We start from the raw sequence: 10210 nt of genomic DNA on the forward strand, positions 1-10210 counted from the left end.
TTATAAGCATAGCAAAATGATAGAATCACCTCTGCAGCTCTGTAGGAAAAACTGTCCTATAACAGAATGAAAGCAGTCATCAAATTCTGGCCCAGCGGGGCCATTTCAAAAAACAGTAACTTGCTGAGAATTAGGGGTCAACTAGCATGAGCATTTCTTGTTCCATCCGTATATTAATTTCACTGAATATTTTAAGCACGGCCTAGACAGCCTTCTGTTGGGGAAGCGAGTTTCGGAGTCCTAAACTGAGTGAGGGTTGGCCTTGATAGCCTCAAAGAGCCCCTTCCAACTTTAGGACTCCATGATTCTAAACGCAGAAGAGCATTCCAATTCCCTGAGTAGATCATCTATTACAGTATGTTCAAATTAGGTTACCATGATTTAAAGACTCTCTAGCAACCAGAACTGGTTCTGGTTTGTTTTCAGGGCTTTTCCAGTTCAGATATGGATCTCTCCCACTGTGATTCAGGAGAAACTTAAAACTTAAATCATTCATAGAAGTCACAGCCGGGTGAATTTCCCTTTAAGACGTGCGTAGGAGAGCCACAAGCTCTGGCCTTAAAATGGGATTAGACAAGATTAGATTACGGAGAGCGAGTGTTATTTATTTATAAAATCTTATCCTGCTTAGAAGACGACATTTAGACACTCTAAAAAACACACACACACACAAGTGGCATCATTTCCTATTAGGGGCATCTATTTTCCTGACTGTCCTCACATGAATTCATGACATACTCTGTGAAGTAGAACTTCTTTCATTTAGAATCCAGGGTTGCAGCTACCATCTTGACTTTTGTGCCCTTCACAGACACCCCAGCCTGAATCACTTCCCAGTTTTGTTACTTCCAGCCTCACAAGAAAGAGGAAAATAATGTCATTTAAGCCAGACCAAATACACACACAGTATTTCTGAAACTCCCAACATCGCAGTCTTTCCCCATAGAAAAATTGCTTCTGCACTGATGTTGGCTCTACGTTATCCTTTTGGGGGATATGACAACCAACATCCTACACTGCATTATAAATAAACAAACAAATAAAAATTGGTATATGGTCATTTCAATATTGGCAGTTTCTGTAATGACTGTGTTACTCAATCTACCATTAAGTTCGATTCATACATGATTTCAGGAGAAATCTCTTTAATGGAAAGTAGCACACAGAACAGTGAAAAAGTTGCAAATGAAAGTTCCCGCATTTTCCCCAAGTTAAACAACCCAATGAGTACAAGCCCCCTCCCTCTCTCAGGCATGCAGCCCCCCTCTTCACGCCAGTCAGCTCAACTCCACGCAGATGTCTCCAACGGCTCAGTAGCTTGACCTTGGATACCAGAGATAGTCCAAGCAAGATGTTTTCACACTCCTGGCATGTTCCCCCTCCCCACTCCACTGACCCACACGTCCCAACACGTGTTAAGTCCATTCATGCATGCGAGTCCAATCAGATGTTCTGGGAACATGTGATCAGGGAGCATGACAGTTTCATTTCTTTTTCCTTTTATCCAAGCACAGAATTTGATTTGTTCATAATGGCCACATGCTGGGTCAATGTTTTCACTGAGATTTCCAACATAACCACAAAATATTCTTTCTATGAGGCCCTGCTAACTGCATTCCATCCAAAGATATGTGAAGTTTAGGATTTTTGCTGTAACGCACACTCCAATATACCAAGACAGGTTTTGTATTTGGTCTTCCAACCCCACATAGCGGACATATCCTTCCGCAGCTCTTCACACTCCGCTTTTATTTTCAACCAGTGAAATCTAGTCTCATCCCATCGCTGTTTGCACAACTCTGATTATTTATGAACAAGTTCTGTTTTTTGTTTAAAAAGCACAATAGAGGTCTTTGATGGAAGCCCTTCCTTATATTCGTCTGTTATAAGAATTACCCAATTTCAAAGGAACTGAAGAACTGGGAAGTTGGAAGGGGCCAGAAGGATCATCTAGTCCAATCCTCTGCAATCTGCAGAAGATTTAAAACATCCATTAGAGGTGGCTGTTCTTAAAAACCTGCAGAGATGAAGGACCCACAGCCTCCACAGGCAGACTATTCTTCTATTGGACAGATCTTACCATCACGAAGACGGGAGAGGAGGTTCGGTAATTAAACAAAACCTATGTAGCTGCAGTGCGTACCTGTCCCAGTTTCTGAGGCCATGAAAAATAGTTCTCGACCATCGACCATCGACCATCTCCCCTATAGCTTCCCTTTATGTACCATAGCAGAACTCTCAAGAAGACTGAACATCTGAAGTTGTTTCAGCCTCTTCTCATCGGGCACATCCTCAATTCCCTATATCATCTTTGTCGTCCTTCTCTGAACTGAACCTGTTAATATTCTCCTGGAAATGTGGTGCCCAGAAGTGTACACAAGACTCTAGGCATGGTCCCACCTGGTCACAGTTGAGAGGAATGATGATTTTACACACCTTTGATACAATGCTTCTTCTAATGCAGCCCAGAGTTGCATTAGCTCTTCCACAACTATCTCATTCTGCTAGCTCACATTTGGCATGTTGCCTATGACCTCACTTAAGTCCTCCTCTTCCAAGCCATGAGTCCCCCATCTTGTATGTCTGTCCTACGGTTTTTCTTCCCTCAATATAATACCTTACATTTCTCCCTGCTGAAGAACACCTTGTTCCTCTCAGCCCAGCTTCCATTCTGTCCAGATTACATTGCAATCTTGTTTTGTCATCCTGGATGTTGGCCAAATATTTTTTTTTCCTATTGTCTGTTTTCTGACCTTTAAACAAAAGAAATTTACCCTTTTCTCCCTTGATAACCAAGTTCATTGGTGGTGAGGGCCTTCATCAAGAACCTTTTGAAAATCTAAGTAAATAAATTTTGCTAAGTCATGCAAGCCACTTTAGAAGAACTCTGAGAAGTAAAAAAAAAGGTTAGCAAGGGAGGCCTGTAGCTTCCCTGAATCTGTATTAATTCTTCTGCTGCTAAATTTGTCCTTTTTATGTTTGATGACTTTATATTTATAAATGCTTTCCAGCAATCTGTATCTGAAACAATGAAGCCCGTAATTTTAGGCTTCCTCCTGAAACCCACTGTTAAAACTAACACTAGCTACTTTTCAATCTTCGGACACAGAAAGACCAATTTTAGGGCGACGATGTATTTTTGTTAGGGGATCAGAAGTTTCATAGTTTGTCAAGTAAATGTGGCACCAATGATTAATCAAGCGTGTGACATCCAAAGTGGCTGATTATTCTGACTAAATCCTAGAATTTGCTTGTCTGCCTCCTTCTACACCCCTGCCCCCAAAGCCTCCCCCAAAAGAAAAGAGATGCAAAGAATTTGTTAGGCCTCCCTAAAATCCTCCCATCCTATTTTACATCTTTCTGTCTCCTGCTGCTTTTAAAGAAGGCATGGCTTACTGTGATTTGCTAGCAGGGAAGGCAGGAAAATGCTTTTTAGATTCTTTTTTCACAACCCTTGGGGTCTCCCAGCTTGCATTAGCTTTCCCAGATTTTTGCTCTGTGGGGCAAGATCATTTCTATGACCTGCAGGAGTCCTCCTTGTGCTGCTCATTAACCATGCTGGTAACTTCTTCATGGGACATCTGCTAATCTGGGCTACCCCAGTATGCTAGCCTGGATTTTATCCTTGTGCCCTAGGTGGCTTTTCGTAGAAGTTGCTGGCGAATGCCAAACAGGGCTTGTTGAGAGGGCCTGGGGGACAGTGGAAAGAGGAGGTTGCCCAAGAGGACATAGAACAGCCAACATTTTGGTCTCTGGACCCCTTTACGTCCTTAAAAATGATGGAGGACCCCAAAGAGCATTGGTTTATGTGGGTTGTATCTACCGATGTTTACTGTATTAGCCTTTAAAGTGGAGCGATTTAAAAACGTTTATTGATTTGACTTCGCGGACCCCCTGAAAGGGTCTGGGGACCCCCGACCACGGCTGCCGGGGAAGGCCGGGTCCTGACCTTCCGCGGCCCCACCTGCGCCGGAGACCAGCCTCGGCCCCCCGGCTCCCTCGCGCCCCACAGAGCGGCTCCCCGGGGGGCACTTACCGCGGGGGCATCCACGGCGGTGTAGCGGATGATGACCTGGAAGGGCTGCTGCGGCTCCAGGGAGGCCGGCAGGGAGATGGTGAGCGCCGAGCCGTAGTCGCTGAAGGGGTCCACGCGGAAGAAGAGCGGGCAGGGGGCGTGCGCGGGGGGCGCCGGCCGGGGGAAGGCGGGCAGGGGCGGCGCGGGTGCCTCGGGGCTCTCCAGCGGGGCGCAGTTCCAGAGGCCGGCCGGGGACCCGCGGGGAGCCTCCCCCCACGGCGGGGGGCCCTCTGCGGGGGCGTCCGGGGCGGCGCCGGGGCCGGGCCGGTCCGCCTCGGGGGACGCCGGGCCGAGGGCCAAAAGTGCGCTGGCGGTGCTGAGCGGGCAGTGCGGGTGTGGGTGCCCCGCGGGGGCCGAGGACGGCCGGGCGGGCGGAGGCGGCGGGCCGCGGGCCGGCCCCGGCTCGCCATCCGCGCCGCCCCCGCCGGCGCAGGGGAAGACGAAGCCGCAGCGCGCCTCGCCGCCCGGGCAGGCGCGGAAGGCGACCGAGGCCACCCGCACGGCCGGGTGCGTGTCCAGCACCAGGGCGCGGCGGCGGGGGCGGCGGTCCCCCTCCGCCTCCGCCGCCTCCTGCTCGGCCCCGCCGGGCGCCGGCCGGGCGCAGAGCTCCAGCACCAGGCAGCCGGCCAGGGCGCGGGCCTCGGGCCGCAGGTCCAGCCCGAGGCGGAGGTGGCGGAGGCGGAAGAGCGACGCGCTGGAGGCCGAGGCCACGTCCGGGGGCGTCTCGGGGGCCGCCATGGGGCCTAGGTGAAATCCATGGGCGGGCGCGGGAGGCCCGGGCGCGGCGGACGACTCACCCAGGCCGCCCGGGAAGCCGCTCGCCGGCGCCAGGAAGAGGCGAGGCCCAGCCGGCCTGCCCCGAGCGGGGCGCGCTGCGTGCGGCGGGCGGCGGCGCTGGGCGGCGCCAGAGAGCGGCGCGGGGCGTCCAGGCTAGGCCTCGGCCGCGCGCCCTGCCTGGCCGGGCCTTGGACGGGAGCCTCGGGGTGAGGCAGCCTCGGTGCCTTATTGACCCCTTTATCCCGTTGCCCAGAGTAGCCGTGGCCGGGTTTTAGCAATGGGACGGCCCCGCAACGGACCGCATTGCGCAAGAAGGCAGGAGCGATCCGCTTCTCGGCTCTTGCCGAGTAAGGTCCAGGGATGGATCGTGTCGCCCACAGAAGGTGAGCTGGATGGGCAGGAGACTTTCTTTTAGCAGGGACCATCTGTTTAGCCAGAAAGGCCATGAACACGAAGGTGGTACTCCCTTTAGCAGTGTTTCCCGACGTCAGCTACTTTAAGATGTGTGGACTTCAACTCCCAGAATTCCCCAGCCAAGGTGCTTTAAGATGTGTGGGCCTCGGTGCTGGCTGGGGAATTCTGGGAGCTGAAGACCACACATCTTAACAGTAGCTGAGGTTAAGCCTCTTACAGACTTTTTGCGTAAAAAAAGCCCTACATGGCATGGGACCTGGCTACCTGAGGGACCGCCTCTTCCCCGTATCATCAGCCCGTCCCACCCGCTCATGCAGAGAGGGCATGCTGCGGACCCCCGTCAATAAGAGAACTCCATCTGGCGGGGTCCAGGAGGCAGGCCTCTCGGCAGTAGCGCCCGCCCTTTGGAACATCTTGCCCCTGGAGGTGAGATTAGCCCCATCACTCCTAGCCTTCCGGAGGAAGTTGAAGACCTGGCTCTGCCACCGGGCTTGGGGCAGGGAGGAGAATTGACATACTTGGGGTTGGCTAGTGCCCCTCCTACATGATGATTGAAGAGATCATAGCCATCTGGATTTTATGAGCTGGGGTAGTTAAGAAATTGTTTTAGTTTTAATGGGTTTATTAGAATTTTATTGTATATTTATTCTATATTGTAAACCGCCCAGAGTCCCTCCGGTCGGAGGAGATGGGCGGTGACAAATTTGATTGATTGATTAATAAATAAAAGAACTTGTGATTTATGGTTTTGACAATTAGGATAGATTATAGAAAGATACGATGTACCATGAGAGAGGTTAAAATATATTGTACTAATAACTGCTGTGGAGGAGAAAAAAAAAACACGGCCCTATAGCATGATGCCATTTACTCCCAAGCATTAGTAGGAGTATGTCCCAAGACCAGTGTTTCTCAAACCTTAGCAACTTTAAGATACGTGGACTTCAACTCCCAGAATTCCCCAGTCAGGATGGCTGGCTAGGGATTCTGGGAGTTGAAGTCCACATATCTTAAAAGTTGCCAGGGTTGAAAAACACTGCCATAGACATTCACCATTGCACAAGAATTCTGGGATTTCCCTCCAACTTCACCATCCAAGTTCACTTTGCATGGCATCTGATGCTTCTTGTGTTTCCACATCTGGATTTCAGATTAACATGCCCTGACCTAACAGTGCTGCTCCTGAAGGTGCAGTGGCAAACAACAGCTCTTTCATTGATCAAGTATGCACAGCAATAGTATCGATAGAAAGACCCCATGTTGGGCACCAGGGTTGAGAATACCTTGACCTGTATTTTTCATGCTTTGCTCTGGGTACAGACATACAAAACAGGAACTTGCACCCTCTGATGTTCAGGGGAGGGAAGAGAGATTCAGATAGTAGGTCAAATAGGTAAAAGTTTGAGTCAATTCGTTCATAACCGATTCAGTTATAAGGCTGTGCAGTTGCTTAGAAACACACGTGGGTGCATAAACAGTGCTTGCTTACAACGCCTTAAAGCAAATGCCTCTTTTCCTGGGATTCCATTAAAGCTGCAGAAGGTGGCAGCAGAGTTCTGGGAAACACTGCAGACCAGCTGCATACATATCCCAAAGCATCCTTTCCCCTTCTGATCTTTAGCATTGCACAGCCCTATTCATTTACAGCTTTTTATCTGCTACAAGTGCCTACATACAGGTAGTCCTCGCTTAATGACCACAATTGGGACCAGAATTTTGGTTGCTAAGCAAAGTGGTCATTAAGCAAATCTGACCCAATTTTATGACCTTTATGTGGTGGTCATTAAGCAAACCACATGGTCATTAAGCAAATCACGTGGTTCTCCATTGATTTTGCTTGCCAGAAGCTGGCCAGGAAGGTCAAAAATGGCGATCACGTGACTACATGATGCTGCGATGGTCATAAATGCGAACTGATTGCCAAGTGCGTAAATCGTGATCACATGGCCACAGGGAAGCTGTGATGGTCATAAGTGTGAGGACTGGTTGTAAGTTGGTTTTTTCAGCACCATCGAAGTCCAAACCATCACTAACAAATGGTTGTTAAACAAGGACTACCTGTACTTCTTCGGAAAGAATCCAGGAACAGATAAAAATTAATCCAGGGAAGTCTATGGGAAGGAGAGGGGGTCAGAAAAGTCAAGCAGGTGCCCACAACCATGCAGTCGAAGTCCTGCCTCTCCACATGCATCAAATGTAAAAAAAAAAGGGTGGAGTTATAAGCACCATCTTGACTTTGGATGCTGTCATGAGTACTGATGGCGAGCAGGAGGGGGCCTCTATCCAGGGTGGAAAACGCATGCGTAGTACTGAGGAGTTGAGCAGCCATTCAAAGAGACACAGATCAGACCCGCCTTAGCTTTTGGGGTTTATCTGTCTGGGTTTTTCCCACGCTTCTTCAGTTTGTTAGGATTTTCTGTCTTATGTAGCAGTAATAAACACTAGAGACCTATTCCTCGTCTCAGTGTGATTCCTGACTGTTAGGACAGATGCCCCTAAAAGCAGGCCATTTTCATTGTATGCTGTACATTGCCCCCGTACATGGAATAGCAAATTCAGCAGTTTCTATTCCAAGAACTCTAAAGGATAGTCGTGTGAAAAAAAGTATACCCCACTGAAATTTTTGACTTCAACGTATTGCAACATATATTTGATCTTCATTTCAACAATACTGATAGATAAAGGGGATATAACATAACAAGTATCATGCACCGTTTACATTTTGTAGTCCATTGTGTAATTTAAATAAACATAAATACAAATTCCGCATGTAAAAAAAAAGCAAGCACACCCCTACCTTTATCTCTACTTCAAATACCTAAAATTGGAATTAGGTACACCAGATCAGGTGCAAATTATTAGAACATCATTAGAGAGGATCTGGGAGGACTCTTATCTTCTGTCCAGAAAGAACATCAGGGCAAGGCTAACGTTTGCTCGCAAACATCTGGGCAAAAACCTGGAATTCTGGAATAATGTGCTCTGGGCAGAGGAAGCAAAGATGAGAGTACCAATCGAAGCAAATATTTGTAGCTCAGGGCTGAACTGTGGAGTCCTGAGTGCTCTCTGAGCCTTGTTGTTTTCTTGCAGACGTTTCATTGCCAGACTAGGCGACATCTTCAGGTAAGAGTTATTTGGCCACAGTACCAGAAGGCACGTTTGGTGACAACCAAACACAGCATTTCACCAGAACAACCTGATCACAGTTATAAATCATGGGGGTGGAAATGTTAAGATCTGGGGCTGCTTTCCTGCATTGGGGCCCCGGCAGCTCACCGTCACTGAATCCACAATGAGTTCTTCATTGAACCGGAAGGTGCTTGAGGATAACATGAGTCAGAAGATTGAAGCTCCACCGAAAGTGGACTCTGCGACATGATTCTGACCCTAAGCATTTCAGTAAATCCACCAAGGAATGGCTGAAAAAGAAAATGGAGGGTTCTGGAATGGCCAAGTCAAAGCCTGGATGTAAATCCCATCAAGATGATGTGAAGTGATTTGAAACAAGCTGTGCATGCAAGAAGGTCCTCAAACATCGCACAGTTGAAAGAAGTCCTCCTGGTTGATGTCTGAGACTGGTCGGCAGTTGCGAGAAATACCTACCTGAGGTGGTTTCTGCCAAAGGGGCAATGCCAGGTGTTAGAACCAAGGGTATACTTTTTCCATAGAAGGAAATGGCATATTTGTTAACTTTTTGTTGAATAAATGATTGCAAAGCCAATTTTCCATAATCTTTTTGTTCAGTTACATCACTTCTATCTTTATATACTGTTTGAATGAAAATATAATATAATGGGAGAGGAATAAAATGGCTGTCATAGTTGGAATGTCTGTTGAATTCAACATACATGTGCTGTAACTTCTTATATTTATTTTTTAATTATTCTTCTGAACTACAGAGATTTCTGACTTATCTTTCAAATCACACTCTTAATCAGTTGAATCAAGTGCTGTGGAAATACTGTAAACCCAAATCACTTTTCTTCCTGGTTCTGTATACTGTATGTGTATGAGCAGTTGTATACAAAACAGGGAAGTACAGTTTTTAGGCTGCATCCAGAAAATATAACTTCAAAATCTCAGGAAGTTATTTTTCCACTTTATATGGTATTGCTCAGATCTGGCCTCAGGGACTATGTCGTTCTGAGCACGTTTTAAGTATGATTCAGAGAGACTAAAAGAGAACCAGACATTATAGGAGGAGAGCTGTGTTACTCTATGGTAGCAAATAATCAGGAGGAATCTGGTAGTACTTTTTCTGACTGACATTTGACTCAAAGGCATAAAATTTTCTCAGTTTATGCCTTTGAATCAGAACTATTAGTCAGCTAAGGTGCTACCAGACTCCTGGTTTTTAGAAGAGAACTAGCACAGGTTTGGAGAAAGGTAAAATAATGATCAGAGGATAAGGAATGTAGTCCGAGAGAGTGAAGGAGACAGGAAACTTGAAAAAAGATCAAGTAGAAAAGATCAAATGGGGATACAATTGCACTTTTCAAATGTCTTAAAAGGTACCACAGAAAAGGAGGAGAGGACCACATTTCAAATCTTCCCAGAATGCAGGATACAGAAGAATGGGTTTAACCTACACGAAAGCAAGATTCTGGCTGAAGGATGGGAAAAATGCTAAGAGTAATTAAATGGTGATGTTTCAGCTGGATTTACACATCTTAAACCATGGATTGTTTAACTATGGATTACTGAATGTGCCATGAAGGCTGAGCTCACTTTTCATGCTAAGCAATAAAGCAATGGGTTTTAGAAAGCACAATGGTTTGGCTCACACAGCATGCTAAATAAAACAACATAAGCCATTGTAGCTTAACTGGATTCAGTCATGATTCCTAAATCATTGCTGATTAAAGAGCAACAATACGGTTCATCCCAGCTACTTAATAGGAAAAAAAAACCCAAAATGCTCCACAATAAAAGTGCACACACGTC

General features: G+C 47.1%; 1 protein-coding gene across 1 annotated transcript in view; it reads right to left on the reverse strand.

Annotated features, from left to right (window-relative positions):
* The window catches only part of RNPEPL1 (arginyl aminopeptidase like 1), a 28035-nt gene extending 23172 nt beyond the window's left edge, over positions 1-4863 (reverse strand). The window contains exon 1 of the mRNA XM_063306318.1: positions 4037-4863. Within this exon, the coding sequence (XP_063162388.1) occupies positions 4037-4813 (777 nt within the window). The 5' untranslated portion in view covers positions 4814-4863. The remainder of the gene's footprint in view (positions 1-4036) is intronic.
* Positions 4864-10210: the final 5347 nt, after the last annotated feature.

This window comes from Candoia aspera, chromosome 6 (genome assembly GCF_035149785.1).
Source record: "Candoia aspera isolate rCanAsp1 chromosome 6, rCanAsp1.hap2, whole genome shotgun sequence".
Taxonomy (NCBI): domain Eukaryota; kingdom Metazoa; phylum Chordata; class Lepidosauria; order Squamata; family Boidae; genus Candoia; species Candoia aspera.